This window comes from Heliangelus exortis, chromosome Z (genome assembly GCF_036169615.1).
Source record: "Heliangelus exortis chromosome Z, bHelExo1.hap1, whole genome shotgun sequence".
NCBI lineage: Eukaryota > Metazoa > Chordata > Aves > Apodiformes > Trochilidae > Heliangelus > Heliangelus exortis.
The window spans coordinates 18,234,606-18,261,889 of NC_092454.1; the positions used below are offsets into that span (position 1 = coordinate 18,234,606).

The following is a 27,284-nucleotide window of genomic DNA, read 5'->3' on the forward strand; positions in this document are numbered from 1 at the left end:
TCAGGCTAACAGCCCTGAAATATTTTGCTCAGCTACACACACAGACATACACACAAACTCATGGTTTTAGCCTTCACATGTAGTTATGTCATTAAGCCTGCATTCATACTGCAGCAGTCATTTATTTCAAATTCACTAAAACACAAAACATTTAATTTCTGAGTGGTTACAGATTTCTCCTTTAGAGCCCAGCTAATCTGTTCTCCTTTTTAATCACCCAGTTTCTGGGTTCCATTAACTTTCTGCATTGAACTGCTATCTAGAAAGTATCTTTTAGTACAGTTGTACAGTTTATACAACTAAATTGATTTACAACTAAATTGGTTTACATAGCAAACTGTGTCAAACCATGTTTTTGTAAAACTCAATTCAGTACTCATTTCCTACACTGAATTAGTTTTCAAACACTGTACTGATATCACAACTTACACCACAGTCGATTCAATTTCTATGTACTTAGCATCTGATGAAAGATAAAATCCCATACTAAAATTTTTATGCCCAGAGTCCATCACTCAACAGATTCAACAATATCCAGCCAGATTTAATACATACAGAATTCAGAATAGCAACTTATGTCATACAGAGAACAATTATCTACCTTTTGGTGGCAACTGCTCAGCCAATGCAGCACAAGGGGGTGAACTTTTACACCTACATCTAGAAATTGCAGCTGTTACTGATTCACCTGACCTGGAAGAAACAAGCTACTAATAGCAATTAGAGATAAGCTAACTAACCAATAGTAATGTAAACTTTTGCTAAACAGTTCTATGGAGTGGACAATTGAAAGACAGACAGAAATAAAAGACCCGCCAAGCCTGTAAATTTTCTTGAGAAACACCAGTATGAGTTTAAGGAGACTGGTAATCTTTGCTTCTTATAAATTCTCCAATAATTTATGCAAGAGTCTTGAACACTTTAGGAAAAAGAAACTAACAAATTTAATAGAGGAATGTCCACTTGAAAACTAAGGGCAGAGTAGAACCACAGCCTCCCAGTTTTCAAACCCAGTCCTGAAAGGGAGAGGATTTCCACACACAAGCATTTTTCACATAGGAAACCAGTGGTTTATAATCACTCTCAAAGCTTAGCAGGATTTTCTTAGGAATTTGACATGAAACCACACACATGGATGACAATCTCTTCTAAGTTTTTATAAGTAAAGAATGTTTTAACAGCCATAGTGTGTCATTCCGTCAGTCTACATCTGTGTGGTACACAAGCATGCAATCCTGATGTAACACCTCTGTAGGATGCATTTTTAGTGACCAGTCATGAAGCACACACATTGAGCAGCAAGATAACCAAAGCAGACAGGGATTTAACTATATGTGGTATGACACAGTCAAATTAGCTATGCACAAGCATTAACCAAAATAATGGTTCAGGCAGAAAAACAGATCATCTTCAGCTGAGTAATCTGCTTACAATCATCATCACTGCTTCTGGTACTAATTTTCCAAAGTGTAACTATGACATGGCTAAAAGATGGAAATTATCACTAAAGTATTCAGTGCATTAACCTGTATGCTACTATTCTTACTCAAATATTACCATGAAACAGAATATGAGACTTCAATGACACTAAATTACTTCAGCCATCAGGAAATAGCTCAAACCTGGTACTTAAGGACATGGTTTAGTGGGGGCCTTAGTACAGTGCTAGGTTCACAGCTAGGTTTGATGATCTTTTCCAACCCAAAAGATTCTGTGAAAGTGAGAAATGGCAGTTTGAGGGTATTACTAACATCTAAGCTGCACAGTTAGGGCACAAAGCAGGTAAAATGAGCTGTCCAGTGTGCAAATTGCTTCCCAGCATACTGGAAAGGAAAGCAACAATAAATTTTCAGAAAGTAAAATGGAGAATTTGCCAATGTTTTGAGCTTGCCAACACCACTACAAGTCTTTGAGGAACACTCTTTCTCAGTCAGGAAATGTGGTAGAAAACCAGATAATAACTAAAGAGCCACAGAGAACTCTTAGCAGTCAGCAGTTGACAAAAGACAGCCTCACAACTTGGGGATTACATGAGAAAATGGCTTTTAAGATAGATCATTTAAAGAAGGAAAAAAAAAAAAGGGGGGGGGGGGGTGAAGAAAAGAAGGCCCTGCACTTGAGGGTCTACACTAAATGAGCAACAATTAAAAAGGAAAGGAAGGAGTGTACACTGTATGTACATACCTCTTGGGTCTCAAAACCTGCCCCAAACTCCCCATTTATAAATACAGAGTAGAGGTGCAGTAATGCAAAATAATTTTGATCCACAGACTAAACAGCCTGAGTACTACAAAAGGCCTTCAATTTAGACACAATTTAAGAAGTAGAAGATTGATGGTGTTGTTCAAAGCAAGAGACTGAGTGAAGCAGAAGCTGACCCATGGGACATGCAAAAATAAATTTGTAAGTTCTTATTACTAAGCACAGCAAATATAAAGGGCAAAACATGCTTAACAGCACTAACAGAAAAGATGATCCTGGCTCCTCCACTATTCAGATACTCATATGAACGAGGTAGGTCTTGTACAGTAGTCCTGATTAGGTGAAAAACAACATCTACTGAGACAAGATGGTACAAGGGTATACCAACTCCATGATAGCCAATTTTGTGCTCTTTCCTTCAGGTTGCAACAATCCTGATTTGCCTTCAAAGTGGGCAGTCTGTCCAAGATACAGATACAGACAAGCATATAGACAGAAGTAGTGAGACACTGGAACAGGCTGCCCAGAAAAGTTATGAATGCCCCATCCCTGAAGGGTTCAAGGCTAGGATGGACGGGGCTTGGGACATCCTGGCCTAGTGGAAGGTGTCCCTGCCTATGCAGGGGCGTTGGAACTCTATGATCTTCAGGTTTTCTTCCAGTCCTCCAGTCCAAGCGTTTCTTTGATTCTGTGATTCTGCCCCTACCCTTTAATCTCTATCTGTGGTACATTCAGTCTTTTCCTGTTGTTACCTTGACTGTGCATGTCAGCAAGTGAGTTTGGCTATAAGGAACATACCACAGAAAAGCTTCTAAGGAGGTGCATTTAAACAAAACTAAAATTGTTCTGAAGCAATAAAGTAGCATTTGTTACACTAGATGGGCATGCAATTTTGTGAGGAGAGTTTTCAGAATTTTCACCTGCAGAATAGCAACGTTCTAAATCCACACAGTTAATAAAATTACATGATATTGATTAACTTCTTGCTCAACCATTTTGCGTGTTTTTCTGAGATTTAAGAAAATTCTTTATTAAGAAAATTCTTTATTAAGAAAATTCTTTATTAAGAAAATTCTTTATTAAGAAAATTCTTTATTAAGAAAATTCTTTATTAAGAAAATTCTTTATTAAGAAAATTCTTTATTAAGAAAATTCTTTATTAAGAAAATTCTTTATTAAGAAAATTCTTTATTAAGAACAATGCATTTCAAAAACACTGAATTACAAAAAAAGAAACCACATTGCTATTACCATAGAGAACTTAATAAATCTTGTTCCAAGGTTTTTGTAATTTTTCTATTTTTTTTTTTTCAAAATTGTATGAATTCACCCTAAACATTGTCCAGAAACTAATGAAAAAACTTTCTAAAAGGAAACTACACTTCTCAACATCAAGAAGCTGTGTGTGAGAAACCTTCACCAAAATAAGTTCACATTGAATTATTATTTATATCTACATCCTGTTTAGCCAGTTAGAAAAAAAAGTTTAGTTCAATGTTTTGTAGAACCCTTTGTGTAAAGCCTTAAAAATGCTTCTGCCAGGAGAGGGAGGGCCCCGGTACTTATATCCTCCAATTCACACTGTGTGGCAACTCAGAACCTTCAACCTAGATTGCCCCAACAAAAATAAAGGTATCCTTATCACTTCCTCATAAAGCTGTTAGTTTTAAGCTTTAAACAAAGAAATGCAAAGGGAATGCTGAACTGTAGAAAAAAATTAGTCATGTTATTGTTTATAGGTCTATATAACTTGATCAAAATACCTTGACCAAGCCAAAATGAACTTTGCCAGAGAAGGCTGTATTTGTCAAGCAAGATAACTCTGCACAAATATTTTTCTACAGCTTTTGGCATGTTTCTAAGATTCATAACCTTTAGAAGAGGTAGGACTGGGCACAGAGACCTCCTAAAGACTCTTCTCTGGCTTACTTAACACAGTGTTGTACTGTGATGTAACTGAGGTTTGCTTGCTCTTTGGACACCTACTTGAGGTGGCAGGCTACCTCTACAAGTTACGGCTTACATCCAGGTTCTTGTCATCTTCAAGCTTGTTATGCAAGGACAGCATGCCCTCTCACACTAACTTACAGCCATGTTCCAGCACATGCATGTTCTCTCACAACTAGGTATTAGGACTTTCAGAGCTTGGAGCAAAATTAATAATTCTATTTATTCTTCAGTGAAAAAACATGCTTCCCCTTAATACATACATTTCTTAAGAGAAAGTAGGTGGGTACCTGTCAAAGATGAAATAGAGGGTCCAGACAAAGCAGAGCAGGAGATTAAATAGCACAAGTGGAACTCTGTCATCCACACAGAGTGAGCACAGAGTGCAACAGCCATCATTGAAATAAATTGACCAGCACAGCAGTAGTGCAGATTTACTTCTACTTCCAGAAACTGAGGACACAAATGATTGAAACTGGCCACTTTTATTTCATACCACATTCTGAGAACCCTGGATAAGGAGCGAAAAATTAGTCTGAACCATTATTACAGCACGCAAGGTACTCCAGATCTAGGTCCAAAGTAACCATAGGAGCTCTGTGGCCTCGTACATAATTGCTTTTAACTTCATGCATTAGTATTATTGGATGACCAAGTAGAAGGTCATATATTAGAATAATCCCAGATTTTAGTACAAGAAATACTATTTCAAGTACAACTCATACACTCTATTTCTGTAAGAGAAGACCAAAAAAAGCCTTAGCTGTCATGGCAGAATGGAAGAAAAAATTGTCAGTTCCAATAAACATACCAAGTACGACCACCATTAAAAAGAAATAACAACAAATCACAGAATGTTCAAGCTTGGAAGGGACCTCAAAAGATCATCAAGTCCAACCCCACTTAAACTGTTAGGTCCTCACCACATAGGGAATATTACTTTAAATTATCTCAATGTCGTTATCATTTCATTTTATTAAACAACTATTCTGAAGTATACATTCTACTTTCAGGCATACGTATGACACTGAGTTCTAAAAGTATAAAATTTTCTTTCATATTTACAGAGGTACTTTAAGAAAAACTGCATACAGCCATCTGTTCAAATTATTGGGTAATTCTTTTATGTCAACACACAAAAGCAGCTACGTATTTTAAATGAAGATGCCATCCAAAAATAAATATTGTAATATGTAATAAATATTTAGCAATATCATCTGCTCCAGTAACTGACTTCAAACCAAATTTACAAATGTTGCTCAAGGAAATTACAGAAATCTATTATTTGGAAATGAGTTTTCTTTCATATGGTTTTCATTTTTCTGGGTTTAGTTTTATCCTATTTTAAGCATTCATTCCAGACTTCCACCAAGGGGTGGAAGGGCAGTGGCATACAACTTTCTACTTTTTCTCTTTGCTCTTGAACTTCATTCCACTTCTGGCTGGTCTTCCCTTTGAAGCAGGGGAATTAATATTAACATTCCTGCAATATGCAGCAGTCAAACATTAATTCCACCGTAAAAATAGTTTGAACTATGCTCAAATGTATACAGACATTTCAAAGTCAGAAGATTCTAAAACCAGCCACACAGTCTTTTGTCTCATCAATGTGTGAACCAGCTGAATTTGATATAGCTTAGCTGTGCCATTCTGATAGTGACAGCACCAAAAATCATAGTACTTGATGAGTGATGTTGTTTGTCCCTTAAGCTTGTAGAGGCAAGCCAGAATTGGTGAGGGGAATCAAGAAACTGTCCTCCAAGTTACTAAACTTCTAATAGATTTTTAAAACTATAAGTCAAATGTCACTGGTAAGTTGAGGAATGCATCATTAAACTACAAATCAAAAGCTAAACTAGAAAACTAATAATAACTTTGTAATCTAATGTTATAGTAACAGAATGGTGTTTTGAAAGATAGCAAGAATTGTCTGAAGATCAAGTAACATCTATAACATGACCTCTAAAATTAATGCAAAAATATTCCTTAGAAAAACATGATGTATAACAGAAAATTTTCCTGTCATTGTCAGACCCTGCATAACATCAACTTCATAGTTTCCAACAAGATCAAAAAGATGCTCAACCTGTAAGTATCCAGAGCTATCTGCTTCACACATCTTAGAATGCCCATGTTATTTACTGGTTTATCTAAAAGCCTTTTTGACTGCTATCCTTTAACTTTATTATGGAACAACACAGCATTACTGAAAGCCAAAACCAAGCCCGATTTGGAATTTTGAGGCAATCTAGCTCAACTTCTCCTTCAAAATGTGCAGCTATTTGTTCCTCAAGAAAAATCTGTTTCTTGTTAATATTCATATTTTCACAGTATTTTTTTGCATTCTGGCAGTGATACCTGTTTCTTGCTGCACAATCTGTGGTTACTGATGTAATCTGAAAATTTTAAAAATTTAAAATAATTATACTTCACTTATTGCATGAACATAAAACAGATGGACAAGATAAAAAAATAGGAAAAAAACATTTAAAATATTAGTTTTATGTGAAGCAACAAACATCAAAACAAGCAGTAAAAAATTTAGATTTACAGTTTAATTAACCCTATTTGTGCTTATTTATTCAATCTGTTTCATGGTCTCACCAACTGTTCTAGGAACATTCAAGTATATTTCTGTTGTTTCTGTGGTACAACCAAATCAAGTGGTAACAGGTATCCTTGACAGAGGAGTACCTACCCAGTACATGATCTTCATTATACAATGTTCAGCATGAAAATAATTAACTGCTTCTCCCTCTGGCTTTATTGAAGTAAATAAGGCATAGCAGCATCTCTGAATTGTAAACTGGAGCACAAATAACGTCTCCCTCTGTAACTTGGGGAGGCCATACAGAGTGACTTATCAATTTACTGAAAGATGAAAAAGCATGTGAAAAAAAATTTTCAACAAAGGGACAGACATTTCTCCCTGTCTGCAATATGTAAAACAAAGAAGAGCTTAAACTGTAACAAGAGAGATTAACAGGAGATTTAGGTTAGCTCTTTAAAAAAATACAGTGTGTAGAAAGAGTACTGCTAGTGGAGCTCAGGAAGAGATTGCCAGAGGAGATTATGGAATCTACCAAAGCATTTTAGAGAACCTGTCTAGTCAGAGTTGATTTGGCCATAGCTCATCCTGCCTCTCTGCCAGGGATGAATTAGATGTCCCCTGTTCCATTTGGGCCTATTTGTATAATTTTATAACCCGAACACAAAAAAAATCATTTGTGAATCAAGGCAGGCTCTTCCTTTTCTGATGCTTCTTCTACACAAAATCCTGTATCAGCAATACATTAGTTATTAATTCATCTGTCTATAAAGTATTTCTCTTGATAAACACTTCCTTAAAAACAAGGCTTTTTAACCTTGACAAACCCAAAGCAGCCACTGAAAAGACTTTTAGGCAAAGACTTTCTTTGGTACTCCAACCAAGCCTTGCAAAGCTTCACCAAGAATCAATGCTTGCTCTTCAAATAAGTTATCTGTTTTCTGTTAAAAACACAGACATAATAATTGGAAAGTAATTGAAGACAGTTTAAGAGCTAAGGAATACAGGCACCCCCAGTGTCCCAACAGCAACATCTGGACTTGCAATAGTCCAGATTTACATATAGCTTTTATAAATAAATAAAAGGTTTTGGCTATTGCTATGTGATACGTTTTGCTTTTTTTCCATTCTCCATTGAATACTTTTTCTTTATTAAGTGCAGGAGACCTTTTTTTCAGCAGTTGTCATGGTAAGTAGGCAATACACATGCTTAATTATAACACTAGTGTTTTTAATTAAAAATATTCTAGCAATGAAGGGAACAGGATCAAAAAGGAAAAAATCCTGAACCTGGTAACATACAATATCACTGTCAGCATCTATGGAGAAAAACAGGAACTTCATTAGGATCATATGTTAAGAGAGAAAATATGTCAGCTCACCTGGCACCCCTCTCACCTCAAGAAATATTGAAAAAAAAAACTTGAAAGAGGTCAGGAAGGGGACAAAGTAGTGACAGAATGAAACCAAGTGGTATTCTTTGCAATATTATTCAATAAACAGCACAAAGTACTAACACCTTCCTTCCTCAGGAAGAGCTTCTTAGACTGAAGAATCTCAAGGGGAAAATCGCACAAAACTTGTACAAAACAATTCTATCTTTTCCCAATCCCCTCTTAAAATTCAGAAACAAATTTGCAATCACAATATATTTTTTCTAATTATGATACAATTTCAACAGTAAATAGAGGTTATATCAGAATTCACATGTCCAGACATCAATTCCACAGCACACCAAAGGGAACTGCAAGATCTTGTCTAGAACTCAATGTGGAATATCAGTAAATTGTTTGCCTTTTACACCTCAATTTACCCTGCTGAAACAAACAAAAAAATTGCTTCTGTCACATCCAGAACTGGAACTTGAGCCAGTAGCCACAAGATTTGGGAATAGAAGCAGACAGAATATTAAAACCATCATGAAGAAGAGTTCAACAGGCATTGCCAAATACATGCAGATTTCATACAAAGAGCTTTATTCATATTCTCCATCTGAAGCTGCTATACCATCCACTATGTTATTATTAGAGGGTGAAAGCTTATATAAGATTAATTCACATTACATACTCATAAGAGTCACCTAAAATCCTCAGTTTCTTTTATTGTGGCTTTCTTGCTCATTATCCTATAGTCACAGAGCTACACATTTCCCCTGGTTCAGCATAATCCAATCCACAGCAACTTTGGGGGTTTTTTTTTATATACATTCAGAACTCCCTTTAATTACCTCCACATTATTCTTGCCTGCAAGGTATAGGTCTGGTATTTGGTATTGTCATGCTATTGTAGCCTCCATTTTTTTAAGTTGTTATGTCCAGGTGTACATTTCCATACTTGATCTCTTACAGAGTTACTTCAAAGTCAAGAGAGATGCTACAGCGAAAATAGTTTTAAATCTCTTGAAATCAACAAATACCTCCTTCTAACATCCCACAATATAACCTACCCTGCCCTTGTGAGCTTCCCTCTCAGTAGCATTCTCTTCCATAGCCAACAAATTCAAGCAGAGGAAATAACCAGGAAAAAAAAAAAACCACACAATTCTTATAAGGAGCAAGGTAAAACCATCTGAAAACCAAATGTCTATGTCAATAATGAAAAGTCTTTATCAAATTTTAATCTACAGGCTTGCTCTACTTTCCTTTCATCATTCCAGGATCTCTCATTTACAGAGATTCAACTTCAAAAATCCTACCTTGTTTCCCATGAGTAGACAAAACATGCCCGCGGCACATAATTTGCACAGTTTCTACACATACTGCTGTGTTTGATACATTCTCAATCTGCCTGTAATCTGTCTGTCACAGTGGAGACTATGCTAGGAACTGAACAGATTATCAACCTCTGCCAGGCCTCTAAGTATGATAGTTTACAGAGAGGTTATTACTTTAGAGTACATAATCCAGAGAAATGAACTGGAACATCACACAATTTAAGAGGATGGCAAAATTAAGAAGTAGGCAAGAGAACACTAGCACAACAGAGGCCTGGATAAGAAGCAAAACCTCACATGTTCTGGAGATGCAAGTTTCAGAAAAAAAACAACAGATCATCTTCCATGACCTGAAGTGTATGTTGACTCACTACAGTACAGTGTTAACAGTGATTAAAAAAATCCATTATTTATGGAATTTGAGAAAAATACTTTCTAGTATACAATTTACCTCAAAGTGTTTCATCTGCACATGCACCTTGCCACCACCACCACTCACCCCAATACATAACTGAAGAAGTCAAAACACTCTATGCTAAAACTGAAGGAAATTAACAAAATTAAATTAAAAAACAAGTATGAGGTACAAGGAGAAAAGCTGCACAAAAAAAAAAAAAAAAAAAAAAAAGCCTTTCTTTTGTGTGTGGCAAGAAGTCTCACCTCACGGAGAGAGCCAAGACAAAGTAGAATGACATAAGAAAGATAAAGAAAACAAAAACATGCTTAAGGGACCATTGCACAAGATGGGCGTGTAGAAAACAGATTAGTAACTGAACTGTGGGGTGAAAGAAAAGAAAAATACAAATGTTACCAGGTTACATTGAGGTAATTCCATAAGCAGCTGAACAAAAAAACCTTAAATATGCAGAACCACATCACCTGGCTGGTGTTCAGAAGATTTAGGGAGAGGTGGGAGTTACATGTGTTTCTCAAACCAGACTAGAACTGCAGCAAATGTAGCCTTCCAGCTCTTCTATTTGTCTCAAACAGGACATACAGATCTATTTCCTAGAACTTAGACAGAGGAAGGCCTGCACACCCCCATAACATGTTTCTTTTCAACATGTAACAACCATACTGAAAGCACACAGGACCACTGCTCCTCAATAAGCAAGAACACAGAGATTAGCAAATAAGGCAGGTCACATTTTGGCCTGAGATGCAACATTTAATAGAAAATAAACTACCTGCACAACAAATAATTTGTATTCATGTGCTCTTTAACTTCATAAAATGGTTCCCCTGGTATGAATGTATATAAATATGCATACTGGCATTTTGTTAAGCACTGAAACAAGCTTCCCAGGGAGGTGGCTTAGTCTCCATCCCTCAGTATGTTTTAAAATTGTCTGGATGTGGTGCTTGGGGAGATGGTTTATTGGTGGGTCATTAGACCGAGGGTAATAGCGTTAGGATGAGGTTGGACTCGATGATCTTGAAGGTCTTTTCAGTCTGAGCAATTCTGTGATTCTATAATTTCCAAAGATAGCTTTCACTTTTTTAAATGTATTAGTATCTCAAATGCCATTTTGGGCAACAGATTTTTAAGAATTGGTGAAGTGTGAGAAGTCAAGTATCCTGGAAAGCAGAGATTACTTACAGCTTACATGTGGTGTGTTGTAAATTCTTGGTTACAGTTCTGCTTCTGGTATTTTCAAAATTGTGTGAATGTATACAAACCTCTTTTACCTCCTTTTGCAGCAGTATTTGTTCCAAGACTTCCCAAACTTACAGCTTCAATTTATCAGCTGCATTTAATACCATCAGTTAAAGTGGTAGATCCGCCTTGTTTCATGCAATCATTTTGACATCCTCTACATCATACTGCATTTTTCTATTCTTTAACATTATAACCACCAACAAAAAACCAACGATTCAATGCAGTTTTGTACTATATAAATCCTTGCCAATAAAACTGAGGTGTCACTCTTCAAAGCTCTTCATACTACAGAATATAAATAGGCTTGAGATTTCTGTGAAATATAATCAAACTTACCAAAATAGAATAATTACAATAGAAGGGTGATCTAAAAAGGGCTTTTTACTTTAAAGGGATCTAGATGATGCTGTAAAACAACATTCCCAAGAGCATTTATGGGTTTACTTACACATGGACACAATCTCAAATCATTTTGAACAGAGATTATAAAGAGGATATAACAGTAAGAAATCTAGCGACCACTGTAACTTCAACACCTTGGCAAACATTTTCAACTTTACAGTGAGAAGAAACATTAAAACCCCCAAGGACAGACACACACTAATGAAGAGAATCAGAAAGGTCTTTCCCACCCAGAAAAAGCTAACACGTAATCAATGAAATTTTGTGGCATTTGATGGACTTCCTTAAATTATTTTCTTTTTACTATTCACTTGTATGACCTCTTCCCTTAAAGATACCTATTCTTGATCAAATGCAGTTTATCTTCAGAAAACAGCTAAGCTATTTACAGTAATCATAATAGTAACGCTAATATCATTGATGCCCTCAAGATGCAGTGCAAGCATCTTCAGAAGGAAAAGCAATCTTTCATCAGTCTAAGGAAAGCAGACAAGCTTTTGAGCTCTCTGTCAAAACAAGTGATTCAGATGAACAGACTTACTCTACTTCTACTGTAACATGTCATTTTGGAAAAACATCCTGCACGATTTTGAAAAACCCTGCAAGAAATATAATTTCTAACACACTGTGGTTCTCCAGCTGCTATTAAAAGCAAATACAGACCAGCCAGAACTAACCTACAATTTGTTACACAAAAGCAACACCACTTTGGGAAGTGTGTTAGTGACAACAGAGCAATAAATACAACCAAAACAGCTGTATGCAAATACTATATATGGTACAAATTACTGATAGTTGCTATTTTCACTTGGAAATCACCTAGTTTCCTACTTATACAACTATATATAGTAGAGGATGTGATTGCACACGCACACAGAGCAGTGCATGCACCTTTCAGCATAATCATAGGGCTATCTTTCAGTTTATAATCATGCAGCCAGACTCTGGAAATCCTTGCAAATAACTTGCATTTCTGTAAACCTCACAGCTATGCACAATACCAACCTCTGGACTACAGAATGCGAAATTTCACTTTCACTGAGAGCCATTTCTAGTCTTTCAACATGCTTCAGTGCTACCTTTCTGAATCTACAGTCCCAGGACAGCTCAAATTTTAAGCATGTGATATTTTCATAGGCAATTGACAGGATTCTTAGTATGCTGGCATTGCAATGTACTTCCAATTTACATTTTAAATCTATTGTTCATTTACAATAATTTCTGTTTTTAATTAAAGAGGTTAATCTTCAAACTATACAAAAAAAGGATGCTCAGCATGGCCCATCAGGAAAATACCACACTCAAAGCAATCATCCCCTTACATCACTTGAGCCTAGAGGAGCAGTTTATCTTTCATGCCAACCAGCCACTGAAGGCAAAACATGACATTTTGCCAGTACCTTACACAACTGTTTTCTAGAAAGACAGAAACACTGAAGATGAGGAATCCTGACTTTTAAAGGGAAGATGCAAAACAGTGTTTAATAGAAAATATCTGGGACTCTTCTAATGATGATCTGAGCTTTTTTCCTACTTCTCCCTAAACTTAACTGTAGAGCAAGAAAGGCCCACAAACACTGGAGACTAATCAGAGGGAACACAACCTGAGTTAATCATGTCTCTAGTTCAGGTCAAAGCTCTATTCCAGCCTGCAAGTTTGTCAAATAGGCATTTCATTCTGAAAAAATTTAACATGCTCATTTGGGAAACCATACCTTTCCCAGTGAGATAAATTGCTAATTGTCAGAGGCTGTCAGAGGGCTACAAATACAGTGTATATCAGTTAATAACTCAGGGAAGAAATAAATTCACAGCAGCACTGGTTGGACCAGTGCTGAGCTCTCGGTCAAAGACAGACTGCTCAGCAATTCCAGTACAGGTACGTTTACCAATGAACTCTGTGGAGAGAAAGGGTAGACACTGTATTCTGATCCTTACTCCTATCCCAGCCTTGATGATTTCCTACTTCGCCTGTCTTTACTTTTCCCACTAGGCAAAAAAAAAAAAATTACAAAGTCTTTATTTCAGAAATGTAGAAGTAAACGTCATTTGGTAAAACAATCCACACTACATCTAACATTGACATCCCAGAAAAACACATATATCAGAATTCTCATCTTATCTCCTTCAGATTGGTAGACATGCACATGACAACCAACATGATTCAAGCAGCTCAACAATTGATTCGCAACAAAAAAGTGGCCATACTCCCATCAACCTCAAGTCAATACCAAGACACTGGTGATAGCATACACCTTTCATTTAAGGCTTGAAGTTGAAAACATTTATACCTTTTGTTTACGGAGGTCTACCCACAAAATATCAACTGTGAATGTGAATGGAATTGTCCACATTTCCAAAAGAGCAGCTTATGAAACATTTTTTCCTGCTGCCCTTTTGTGCCTTTGTTTTGCTGCTCATGTCAAGGACATGACATGGGAAAGGGAGGAGTAGACAGGATATGCTATATGAGCTCTGTTATTACTTTAGCTTTGCATTTTCCAATGGGAAACCACATCAGGGAGGGGAAGAGTCTCACAGGAAGCTTTCCTTACTCAAAGTCACAGGCTGGCTTCTAAGCTTTTCCAAACATGCTCCCATGATTACCTCCTGTTCTATGACTGCCTTTAGTTGTTAGCACCTCAGTTGTTCTTTCTTAAGAGCTTTCCTACCACACCACTTCAGGAAGAAATGTTATTTCTGTTTTGTTCTATTTTCATAAAAATTCCTTAGGATACCAGCTGTTTCCAGTCAAACCATTTTAAGATATTAAATTATCAGTATAATCAAAGTGTACGCTAATCCAAAGTAAACCGAAGAACTAAAAGCACATTTGCATCATCTATTATACTTACCATATGTATACCACAGTAAGCACAGATGTAAATGTATGATTTATTTCAACATCTTACAGCACAAAGTCAAGCCAAGAGGCTACTAGCACCAATATATCCATTACTCATAATTTTCAGGAAGAAGATGCCAACACATGCAATACTGCATCACTTCTGCCATGCTCAGTATCTGAAAGCCCTACAAACTGCTTTCTTTTATCCTTATTGTTTTGTTTTTAAATTAGTATTTTCCAGATGTTTATGGATGCCATATGCTGAAGTCAACGAAGACTGCTGCTTTCCAATTTCCTAAGAAGGGAAAATGTTCTTTTCCAGTATTTTTCCTTCTAACGCATACCAGCAAAGAACCACACTTCCACTAAGTCAACTTAGCTTTACTGCACTGTTCTCATCACAGCAGAGGTTTCTGTCATTGTTTTGTTATCCAAAACAACAAACAGTAAGAAAATTACTTGTTGCTTATTGCTGGAGTCATATTTAGGGGGCAGAGCCAGGAAAGAATACATTAGTGCCCTGTGCAAAAAAGCTTACTGTTATAAGCCAAATGGTGAGACGAAAGGCTAAAAGCATAGTACAGAGTATCAGAGACCCTTCCAGATAAGATATGTATGCATACAATCATGCAAACTGTTTTTGAGGTGGAGTCCTAAATATGTGTAAAGGTGGCAAATGCTCCATCATAAAAACTGTCTTACAACACAACAAAATTTGGACTATTTTTCCTCTTAAGTTCATGCAGGTTGAGCTATCCATCATTATTTTATTAGCATTTTTACCTGGTTAAGAAAATTAAGTCAAAAGCAGAAAAGGAGTTGACGATAATATAATGCTAAGATAAGAGCTCATATGCTTACAATCTTTACAATCATACAGATTCAAGAAGTATTTCATCTGCCTCCTCTCACACTTCCAACTGTCTTATATATCTGACTCAGACTCTAGTATGGTGGAAGAAGCAGAAACATGCTTATGAAAAGACTGGTACATTTACCAGCTGTGTAAAACACAAGGAGAAAACAGAGTTTCATTTTGTTGATTGACTGATTGTTGTTTTAATCCTGCAAGTTTTTGTTTATGGTTATGACAATGTTTTCATTTTTAGGATACACATTTTTCCGCTTCAGAGTCTTACAATTGTCTCTTTAGTTTATATATTAACCACCTCTACTTCTCTACTCCCATCTTTGAGGGTATACATTTCTAAATCATCTGATCTTACTTAATACCCTAAAACAGGCATCATGTCTTTCTGCACTCTTCCAAAGACCTACGTTTTTTCTAGTTCCAGTTTTAGCCTCCTGCACACAGTGGCTGCATGTGGCACAGATTCCTGTGCCATGAATAACTATATAAAACCTTCCATCTCAATCTGTACCAGCGTGAAAAACAGGAAGCCTATTTAATGAAGCAGAATAGCTGAACTAATGGGTGGTCAAGAGTGTTACTGATAAGTAGCTTGATAAAAGCCTAACAGTTGAGATGTATGTAGTCCATAGGACCAAGAGCCTTTGCAAGACACTTGCAGCACTGCGCAACAGGGATGTGCAGAACAAACCGAATGCACGGTGCTGACTGGTACCTCAGAGGCAGCTTACCTTTTGGATTAAAATCAGTCAGGTAACAAAACAAATAAAATTAAGTCTACCAAACACCATGCATTAGAAAGCACATGACACAAGGAACAAATCCAACTTGTTCCCTGACATAAGTAGGGGGTACTATACTTGTTAAGTGCTAGACTGTGCCCACACCTGAGTTACAGGATTGAGCACGAGCAGGGCACAGTGTGAACAACACAACTATCACCCAGCATTTCCACATAGCTCCCACTTCAACAGACCTCTCCCTTTACTCTGCTACTGAGGCTGTCCAAACACACTTTCCAGCTAGATCACCTAAAACTCACCTTACCAGTGACAGGCATTTCTATATAAGCAAGTATTCTCAGCACCTAGTACTGTCCTAAAGAAGCCATTTAAGTCCCCAAATGTAATTTACGTTGGATTCATGTCCTCCCTCAACACTGTGGCTGTAGCAGTTCATCTCTGGACACTCTGAAGCCTACTCACCAACCTCCTTACTTTCTTCTAATGGGTAGCAACATGAAATTGGTTCCTCTCGGAATTTTCATAAATTTAGCCAGCTCTTTGTATTTTGCAATTTTAAATGTTTGATTAAATTAAATATTATGTTGCACAAAAGGTCACAATGAGATACGTTACCCAGCTATCACTGTAACTGCAGCTTAGCAGTAACTTAAAACTTAGCAGTGTACTGCAGTAAACACAACACACTTGCCTATTTTAAACTAAAATAGAACCAATTATTGTCAAAGAGTGTATTTTGCTATACATTATAGCTGCTTATACCAGATTGTGCAATACACACGTTCATACATAGACATCCTCTCAGATTCATTTAGACAGCTTACTAAAGCCTTCTAAAGGAGCTAGCAGATGGTTTGCATACCTTGCAACCATTAAAACCTTATACTGTATCTCTCTCTGTTCCTTCAAGATAAGCACATTCATCACATAGGAATCTGGAGAGAGGTCTTCCTAAGGAACTTAAATACCACAGGAAAAATATGCCTTTTACTTTGCAAGCAGCAGTTTTCTCCACAAGGATTTGTCCATATTACCCAAATCTACTTTTTTCTACCATTAAAAAAGTATTTTACATACTGAAAACAGAATGTCAGCAGATTTGATGAGGATAAAACCTCAAGCAGATGTTAAACCAACTTGCAACCAAACTTTAATAAAAAAAGCAAATGTTAAGCTTTGCCATTCTGTCCCCAAATAAGATTTACTGGGAGTATACAATTCTCACCACAATTGTCCAAGTCACTTACCCTTTTGAGTGAACAGCCTAATAAAATGAGAAGTGATGTGTCAGGATTCCTCCTGAAAAGTATAAACAGTAGGAACAGCAGAGCAGTCTCACTCCTAAAGCTCCAGGGTTTTAAGGATGGTTTCAGCAACAATGCGTTATGCACTGCATAAACAAAGCTTACATGATGAATTTCTACAAAACACCCCAGTCATCTAAATATTCCCAATAATTGGAACAACTTGGAAGAGCCAAAAAACAAAAAAACAAAAAAACAAAAAAAAAAAAACTTAGTATATTTGGAACACGTGTTTGAAGTAAACCTCATATTTCTTTTATACAACTTAATTAAGGTTTGGAGAGTTTAACTTAAGAGCACTTAGAAAATATTAAGGCACTCCAGAAAAAGCTTACACCAGTATATGCATTTAGCTAACATGCTTTAATATACAACATTACTCAATCATAATGGATATTTAAAAGCAAATGTATACAAACCCTCCAGCAGTTACATTAGGCCAGAATTCTCAGCTACTGATACACATGAATTCCTAAATTTCTTACACCTTAGAATCCCCCAAAAAGCTATAATTTTTCGCTCAAATGGCATTACAACTAACAAAAATTAGTTAGTTAGTTAGAACATTGCCTTACCGTGTAAATGCCAATTCTACAAACAGCAAATGAGAGCTGGATACATTCAGACATAGTCTAAAGAAATTAAAATAAAGACATTACCAAGAATGCCATTTAGTAAGAATTTTTCTTCCCATCTTTCCCCTCTCCCCGGAAAGAAACACCTGGTGGCACACTACTTTATGTTTTTCCTGTAAGACATTATTAACAAGCTGAGAAAATGAGATTATGCAAATACTTATTACCTTTCATAAAGAAACAGCTGCCAAAACTTATTACCTTTAGTACAGAAACAGCTGCCAAAACCATTAAACTTACTAATTCAGTAATTCATGATAGGCCTCAGATTACCTGATGTTCTCCAAAATGCCTGCACACAAATTAACCATTTGGTTTCAAGTTTTCAGTCCCTTTTATTTTTATCTACAGGGTTTTAAAAAAGAACACAACAGCAAAAGACATTTCTGTAGAGTAATGTGCTTTTTGGCTTCTTAGTTTAAAGAGTTGGCATCTTCAAATATTATGGTTTCCCTCTCCCTGAAATATCATTCAAATTCTCTTCCTCTGTATATGAAAATAATGCATGTATTTTAACATTCATACATTTCCAAAGTCATACTCCTGTAGTTCCCATGTTCAAAACAGAATTCTCTATTGTCTTGAGTATTTTAATATGCTCTTACAGCTGAAAATAATCATATTAAAAGTTTTTACCCTCAACTCGCTCAACTTCCAATCTGTTGTGATGCCACAATTCTGTGTCTTCTGCAGTCACACAGATGCAGAGGATGGACTATGAATTTCTGATGAAACAGATAAAAACACTTTCTTTAAATAGGACAAAGAAGCCATAAAAAAACACAACTCCCCACAACCAAAATAAAACCTAATGCAGGTCTGTCATTTTTATATACTGTCAGGCGCAGTACACCAGGCTTACCGTGATTTATTCAGAAGAGAAATTGAGGGATTAGTTAAAATAAGGTATCTGAGAAGTCACTGAAATTAGATGAATTAGATGTTTAGTCATCCTACCTACAGACTATCACTGCTCTCTGAATTACAACATATGTAATAAAATGCTGCTACAATGGGAATTTATTCTTGATACTTGTAATCTTTAGTCTGTTTGGTTTTACAACTCATTTTGGACCACATAACTGGGCAACAAAACAACTGTTGGAAAATCTGGGTTTGATTTACTTACAGTTTATTGTTCCTTTCTGAAAGGATTTTGGATGGTAAGCATGAAAATAAAAGAAAAAAAATGTAAAATATACCTACAAAAATTAGAAAAGAAAGATACTTTGTTTGATACAGTGATACAAAGACTTACTCTTAAGAGAAGCCAGTTAACACATCTGAAGGGAGGAACTGAGATGTCAGGTCAAATATTTCAAACAAACTAAGCAAGCACCTCTACCAGTTTGCACCCTTCTGCTCAGGTGAAGAGTCATCTCATGAACATTATATAACTTCACCAGCTGAAAATTTGTCATGGCACTAACATCCATAAATGTCCGAAACTTTGTTATGTTCATAATGACTCAGAAAGAGCTTGCAGCTGTGAAGACTTTCATTCACAACAAGCATTTGTTCTGTCCACCTTTTCAACCATTCAGCTATCAATACAAATTTAAGTACAAAATAATTTCAGTATTTGGTGTTTAAAACACCCCCCCCAAAAAAAAAACCAACAACAACAACAAAAAACAAACAAGCAAGAAAAACTTATACAGATCTGACAAAGGCACATACTAGTCTACAACTGCAGAAATTGCTTTAATATCTATGTTTTCAGCAAACACGAATAACAAATTTAAAGTCCTACCCATAACACTTATGAGAGCAAATTGAAGAGATCAATTGGAGCATGTTCTGCAACTGGTCAGAAAGCACTAAGCTCATGAGTCTTGCTGGGCAAAGTGGAGGAGGGATCCTAATCAGCTGCTTAAAAAAGACAATAAAAATGCTCTACAACTGACAGAACTGAAGAAGCTGGTACCCTCAATTCTGCCAACCAACAGGAATGCTTAGCTTGCTTTTCTCAAATCCTAAATAAATTGTAGCACTAAGTATAGTTCCAAGACCACAAAACCAGAAAGCAATATGAGGAAAGGGAATTGATGGTTTTCTTTGGTGATATATTGCTTTAGTAAAATGAGGATTAAGATGCCCTCTTGCTCATTAATAAAGATGTGGTCCACCCCAGTACATCACTTGGAATTACTGGAGCTTCCAGGCAAGAAGTGCTTCTGCTCCATTCTTACGTGCATCTTTTTCTGTGCATAATAAACATGAAAATTAGCAATACAAGTGTATACACCAATTTTAAGGTACATATATGTATAGCACCTGAAAGAAATTCTCAGTGCTTACATGATATAAAGAACATGTAGATACCCAAAAGCACACACAACTACTCTACAGTAGATGTGGCAAGAGCTCTGATCAGAACTACTGTTTGCTAAGCTTGTTTACGGAACAAGTAGTAACTCCAAGGCTCCTCTTTCTGCACAAGATGTCACAGCCCTCTACCATATTCTATTAGTAACATTCTAATTTTAACTCTCCAAATACTTTCTAATACATTTCTTATAAATAAAAGACAAAATATTTTCATGTTCTCTTGTAATGCTGAATAATTAGATTTTTTAAATACTGACCTTCTTGTACAAAATCATTAGAAAAATAACTCTGATTCTGGAGACTAGAAGAAACCTGATGATGAAGTAAAAGCAATGATATGTGAATAGGAAATAGTACTGGGTCTAAGAACTCTCTTGTTATCATAAAAAAAAAATTAGTGGATGCATAAGAGAACAAAGCTCAACCCTCTTTCCGGCAGTAATATCACTAGAGCAGTTTTTCATGACAGTTTCCAGGACTGCAATGGTTCAGACAGTGAAAGATGTAGATTAGCCAACATAAAATGAAGAGCTTCAAAAATAGCATAGACATTTCCCAAGAGTTCTGGACCTTTTCTCCAGTCTTGCTGAAACATGAAATTATGCGCGTCTATAGGCAATAAAGAACTGAGAGAAGACATCACTCACCATAGAGTGCATCATCACTGCACTCTACCCAGGCTGTCATTTCAGTTTCAGGTTCATTCAGTGAACTCCCTTGCTCAGTCAATTCTTTGTCCACCAAACAGTCCACCCTTCAAATATCTATCCAACTTAGAGAGAAGAATGTTGTGGGGTACTATGACAAAGCCCTTGCAAAAGTCCAGATAGGTAACATCCATTGCTCTTCCTTTGTCCACTGATGCAGTCTCTCCTCGTAGAAAGCCACTAGGTTGGTCAGGAAGGACTTGCCCTTAGTAAAGCTATTCAGGCTATTATGCATTACCTTCCTGTCCTCCATGTATCTTCTCAGAGCTTCTAGGAGGATCTCTTTCAAGATCTTCCCAGGCTGATAGGTCAGTTCATGCCAGGGTCCTCCTTTCTACCCTTTTCAAAATGGGTGCAATGTTCCCCTTTTTCCAGTCACCAGGGACTTCCACAACTTTTCAGATATCATGGAGAGTGGCTTGGCAACCACATCAACCAGTTCCCTATGGACTTTGGAATGCACCTCATCAGGTCCTACAGACTTATGGTTCATGTTCCTCAGGTGGCCATGAATCTCATCTTCACTTACACTGGGAGGGACTTTGTCCCCCTGGTCCCTGCCTTGTGGTTCTTCATCTTGGGAGGTGAAAGAGATTGCCAATGAAGAATGAGGAGAAAAAGTTGTTGAGAACCACAGCCAACTTCTCGTCTGTTGATGAGAATGGCTGTTTGCCATTTCTGCTCATCAGGGGCAATGCTTTCTTTAACCGTACTTTTCTGATTGACCTGTAGGAGTACTTCTTTTTATTCTCTGCCAAGTTCAGCTCCAGCTGCACCTTGGCCTTCCTGACTTCAGCCCTACATAACCAGGCAGGTCTTCCCAAGACACCTGTCCCTGCTTGAGTTGACCTGCCTTTTAGTTTGTCCAGCAGGTCTTGACTCAGCCATGCTGCTCTCTTCCCTTATTTCTTTAATCCCTCCTTGCACAAAAGCAACTGTTTTCTTCCAATTGCCATCTCATTCTTCTCTGTATCTCTTTCTGAGATGATGCAGCCAGAAATGTAGCATTAAATACAACAACAAACATTGCATTTCAGCATCATAGAAAAAAAATCTATTTTTCTTTTTTTCACTTTCTTAATACTCTAAATTCATTGAGAGCAGCCTGGGCTGAGATGACATTTTAAAAAAGCATCATCTTTCACTTTCCTGAGCACTGATGGTGTTTTACAGCCTATCCATGCATTTGTACTGTGATGCCACTTCTGCTGTAGATGTATCCAGCTTTGCATCTATCAGCACTGAATTTCATCTGCCATGTTATTACCAAAATATCAAAAGGGGTATTATGACTTTTTCCCAGGTTCAATATGCACTCTTATTATTTGTCTCTGCATCGGTCCACCCAAAGCATATGCAGTTTATACAGCTAAACACAAACACTAAATACTCTTCTGAACTACATTCTTTTTCCCCTTCTCCCTTTTACTCACTGCCAGAGCAGTGCTATGATGCATATTTATGAAACTTATTATTAACAGTTTGCACAATGATTACTTCATTTTTAATTGAGGCAAAAATGAGGTAAAGGAAGGTTAGGCAATAGCTGCTGTGAAAGCTAACAAAAAGTAGAAAACAGATGCTTCTTCCATCCAAAAGCTCCAAATCATAACCAGAAAAAAAATCTGTAAACTCACTTCCCCCGTATCAGCAGTTCCTACTGGCTATTGGCTTCCCCAGACTCTCCAATGCCCAAAGCAAATGTAGTCCTGACAAGCAGCTTTTCTTCTACTGTTCCACCAAAAGATAAATCATAAAATCAAAGCACTGTACAAAGATTCATGTTCTTCCTGCTGTTTGTCCATATAGGCAAGAAAGCTGTATGGCAGGACTGCATCTAAATGCAAGAGGACATGTCAGCTAGACTTCCTGTTTTGTGTCTCTCCCCCCGACAGCAGAAAGATTATGTCCTCCTGTTAGTAATTCATAACAGCTTAACAGCCTACTTAACAGTAAGACAAAAGAAAAATTCTGTACTGTGAAGATTTCTATTAAGAGATTATCTTATCTCTGTTCTACTGCAAATATTCCATTTATGTTCCCAAGGCCATTTATACTGTCAGAACTTTCACTTCAGGAAGTTTTGCTGCACATAGTATGAAAAAATAAAAAAAGGCAAAAACAGCATACTCCACGAGTATTGTAAATCAAAATCCAAACATTCACAAGATTTTAAGGACTGCATGTGTTTTTTCCTCCTGATGGTTTTAAAGCCATTTGGGCCCACATTTGTGCTTTTAAGTTTGAAACAAAAAGTGCTTATTTTGTTCACGGAGAGCCAATATCATCACATAATCACAAAACTTCAGAACTCAGTTTAAGAGAATAAACATCACAAGCTGGCAGTATTAAAAAACATGTGCTGATGATACTGACAACAAGCCAAAAATGGTAATCAGCATGGGGTATTAGGAGGAATATTCTGTCCTTACTAAATACAGATTTTCTCACTTATTAAAAACATGCAATTCTAACCTTTTGTGAAATTCATCCACATGTTGCGGCAAGCTTGTAGGTCTGACTGAAGAATTCAGGAGCAGCATACTGTAGAGCAACATGAGGACTAACACATATTGAACATGAAACTAATCCACACGGACATGCTAGGTCTATTTGTAAACAATACAGTCTAGCACATTTTCAGAAACAGGAGCACATTTCTTGATGTGATAACATCTACCACTCTAATGCAATCCTCATCACAGAAAAGTCAAAATAATTTTATTTTAACTGTGCTAGTTCACTTGTTTCTTCAGTGTCTGTATTTAAAGATAGTGAAATTTCTGTTGTTGCAGTGCTCCTGTGACTTCACAGAATCTTATGCTGGAAATTATAATCACATCAAGGCATTCTTGTGTTTTTTCAAGGAAGCCATGTCAAGTTCCACTCACTGTCTATAATAGCCACCATTGAATCCAAAGTTTACCTAGGGAATTCAATAATGCTTCTTATTGCAGGATGAGCAAATGCAGCATTTGATTTCTATCTTCTGCAAAGGAATTCTACACTTCTGTTCACTTATCTGTGTTCAGTGTGTTCTGTGTGATCACTCTGCAAAGGAAACCTGCATACAGTAAGTAGAGGTGTCTTAAAATTAGTTTCAAAGATTCGCATCTGATCCAAACACTAACAGAGCTGCATGCCCCCTGTACTAGCTTTTCTTATATCTGTCAGTTGCCTTCTTTCCTGCATTCTTATAACTCTTTTGAAACAAATGTCAGACCCTTCATCCTTGTGCTTTCTAAACTCAAGTGGGGACAGTATACAATTATATACTTAGAGGGTGTCAAGATGATCTGTCAACAAACTAGTCATTATGGTTACATGACTGAAGAAAAAATTTATAAGAGGGGGGTTTAGCCAATGATAAGAGAGCCAGACTACACAGACTTCTGTTGCACATGTTGCAGTGATAGATCAAAAACCTGTATGTGCCTCTGAAGAACAAGCCAGGGTTGCCAAGATGGAGCTTGCCCCATCTCTCCTTATTCAAAGAGCATCAGGTACTGGTTTACATGGTTTCAGTGAAGTAAGACCATGACCTTCGAATAGATGGCTCCATAATGCTATTTGTAGTAAAATAAGTACTGTTTTCTACAGCCTGCAGATACCAAACAATGGAACAGACAACAGCAGAACAGAACCACAAATCATAACCTAAGGTGTATCACTGCTTTCTAAAACAAACCTGTACACCAAGTTAAAGTGTCCAAAAAAAGGAAACGTCTTAAAGATAAACTGTCCAAGAAAGAGAGGTTGCTAAGAAACACTTTTTTTCTTTTAATATCATTGTTTTAAAAAGACCACAGTTTGGTGCAGCTTTCCCACAAAAAAGAATGACTTTGTCTGAACACTATCCAGAATGTGAGGTCTAGACCATTCAGAAACCAAGAAACTCTGAAGTCACTTCAAGGCCTATTTATGTAAAAATTTAAAAATCTAGTTGAAGCAACTCCAAAACTACCTATGTTTTAGCTTCTGTGTTAATGCATCCAGAAGTAAAATAGTTCATAACAGCTAACTAATGTACAAAGAACCAAAAAAGAAAAAAAAAAAAACAACCCAAACCAAACTTGCAAGAGTGAAAAATAATCCCCAACTCACAAGGGTTCTACCACACTAGGAGTGTCCACACTCCTAATTTTGCAATATTCATGTTCATGCTTAGCTTTTATAAGAAAAAAAATTCACTAAAGCTGATGTAGCTGTTCACACAAGAAGTGTTATCTACCATTTCAGACTGGAGCATATTTTTCATTACCTTCCCAAGAAAGAATCTTACATACAGCTAAGGATAATACATAGCAGAAGATGCAATTTTAAAATAAGTTATCACAATAAAAATACACAAAATTAAAGAGGTTATCAAAATTTATCTTGCAAACTCTTAGGCAATATAGGACTTCATTTGTGAAGTTGCTTTGTTTCAAACTTCTACATTGCCCTCTAAAATAGGTTTTAAAAGCTCTACACAGGTCAGGCTGATACATGCAACCTTTCAATGTAAGATCCTTATCTAGTACAGCGGATGCCACTAAAGTATATTGTGAAAGTACATCCAGTGGCTTAAAACTTGCTCTGCAAGAAACAGAAAAAAAAAAAATCGAAGCACTGGTATTGGTCTGCCACAAGTTCTCCAAGCAGATATTGTAAGATTGGTCATATGCCATCCTTTTCACAAGGTGCATCACACCATAATTTCTTAAATTAAGTATAGTCTAATGAAGACAGGCCAGTAAACAAAAGTCTGTGTGCACGCTATATTCCTTTCTGACACAATGTGGCAAGAATGAAGCAGAAGGTAGCTACAAACACACCACAGATTAATGTAGTCAAAAAACCCTACAAATCTACATTGATGCACCAGTGGTCATGCAGCATACCTGACACAGTCCTGGAGAAGTTACCTTTAATACAAGGAGAATAAACTGTATGAGTAAAAGGTGCCTCTAAATATGTGAAGATAGACTGTTTTCTAGAGTCTGTACTTAGTTTCATGTAATACGGTAAGATGTGCTGTGAGACTGATAAGACCTTGAGAAAACCTTCTTCAATTAAAAAAACACCACCAAAAAGCCCCCCACAATTCCTAATATTGTAATTTATAATAATTCAAATTATAATAATACCAAAAAACAAACAAACAAACAAAAAAGTCAACAAAAAACAAACCCAAACAAACAAAAAAACCAGGCACCAAGCTCACGAGCCTCTTCTAGCTACGAAAGATACAGGGGCTACTGCTGCTGTCCTGATACAACGTAAAACCAGAACCAGAGCATCACAGCTAATACCAGTGCTTTATCAAATATTAGTCATAAATCACGGATCATACTGCAAGTAGCAGAGGTCCTAAACAGCTTCTGGATATCCACCCATAAAATCTTCAGGGCTATATAGTCCAATGCGCCTCCAATTGACTTGGCTTTGAGCAGGTTTGAAACGTTTTCAATAACCTGCTGAGCTTAGCAAGTACTGCATATTTTCAGTGTTTCTTGTGACCAGCTCCTTAAAGGAGGGAAAAAAGTCTCCATCAATGCAGGCCCTCTGCAGGAAAAATCAGGAAAAGAACTTCCCTATGCAAGTTTGGGAAGATTGAGCTGAAGATAGACTCCTTGCCAAGAGGGAACGACACCTGAATCTATGGTGAAGCAAACCTGATCACAGTTATCCTAGCCTTCTTCCATTAAACTCTTCCATTAAACTCTTCCATTCAGCCCCACTGCTAGCAAAAACTTTCTCCAACACTCTGTCAAGGGACTACTGAAATCAGAAACACTGGCATCTTTGGCCCTGCTTTCTGCTTCATACTGAAGGCAGAGGAAAAAAACCTCACTGCCTACAGGCTGCAGCACAGGGTTGCAGGAATCTTCTGCTTAGGTTTTGAGGCCCATAAAGGTGTAAGATTCCAACACAAATGCAAAAAACAAGATTTGTTCACATGTACATATTTTTGCTACTATTGTCATGAAAATAACAAGGAGGCTGGTTGTTCTTCATCTATTGGTCCATGTTGTACCATCAAGCCTCGCATAAGTTAAGAGTAGGCCAATCTTTATTGCTGCTGCAGACTATGACAACAGCTTGGTCCTCCAGGCTGAAAAGAGGCTGTAGAGAGCTCACCATCTTCAATTCTTTTTGTCAGAGCAGTCTTTCTAATGTTCTTGAAACTACTGATCATCACCAAGAAGAGCCAATCCATTTACAACATTAAAAGAGAAAGGTGAAGAAGCACCCAAACTTCTGTATCTGGTGAAGATGAGGCTGGAAGGCAAAGCTATGTGCACAAATGCACAAGAAAATATTCAAACTACCAAAGTTTGCTTTCTTTCCAAATTATACACAGATGCAAAAAAATTTTGGTTTTTCTCCT

The 27,284-nt window shown here is 36.9% G+C and overlaps 1 protein-coding gene across 6 annotated transcripts in view; it reads right to left on the bottom strand.

The window, feature by feature from the left end:
* ARL15 (ARF like GTPase 15) overlaps positions 1–27,284 on the bottom strand; it is a 214,940-nt gene that overhangs the window by 185,109 nt on the left and 2,547 nt on the right. For 4 of the 6 annotated variants that reach the window (XM_071730671.1, XM_071730676.1, XM_071730675.1 and 1 more), the window contains exons 2-3: positions 18,510–18,598; positions 17,814–17,870 (exon numbers count right to left, since the gene is read on the bottom strand). The exons of the other annotated variants lie outside the window; for them this stretch is intronic. In XM_071730671.1, coding sequence (XP_071586772.1) covers positions 17,814–17,867 — 54 coding nt within the window. In that variant the 5' untranslated portion in view covers positions 17,868–17,870; positions 18,510–18,598. The remainder of the gene's footprint in view (positions 1–17,813; positions 17,871–18,509; positions 18,599–27,284) is intronic. 6 annotated transcript variants of the gene reach the window in all.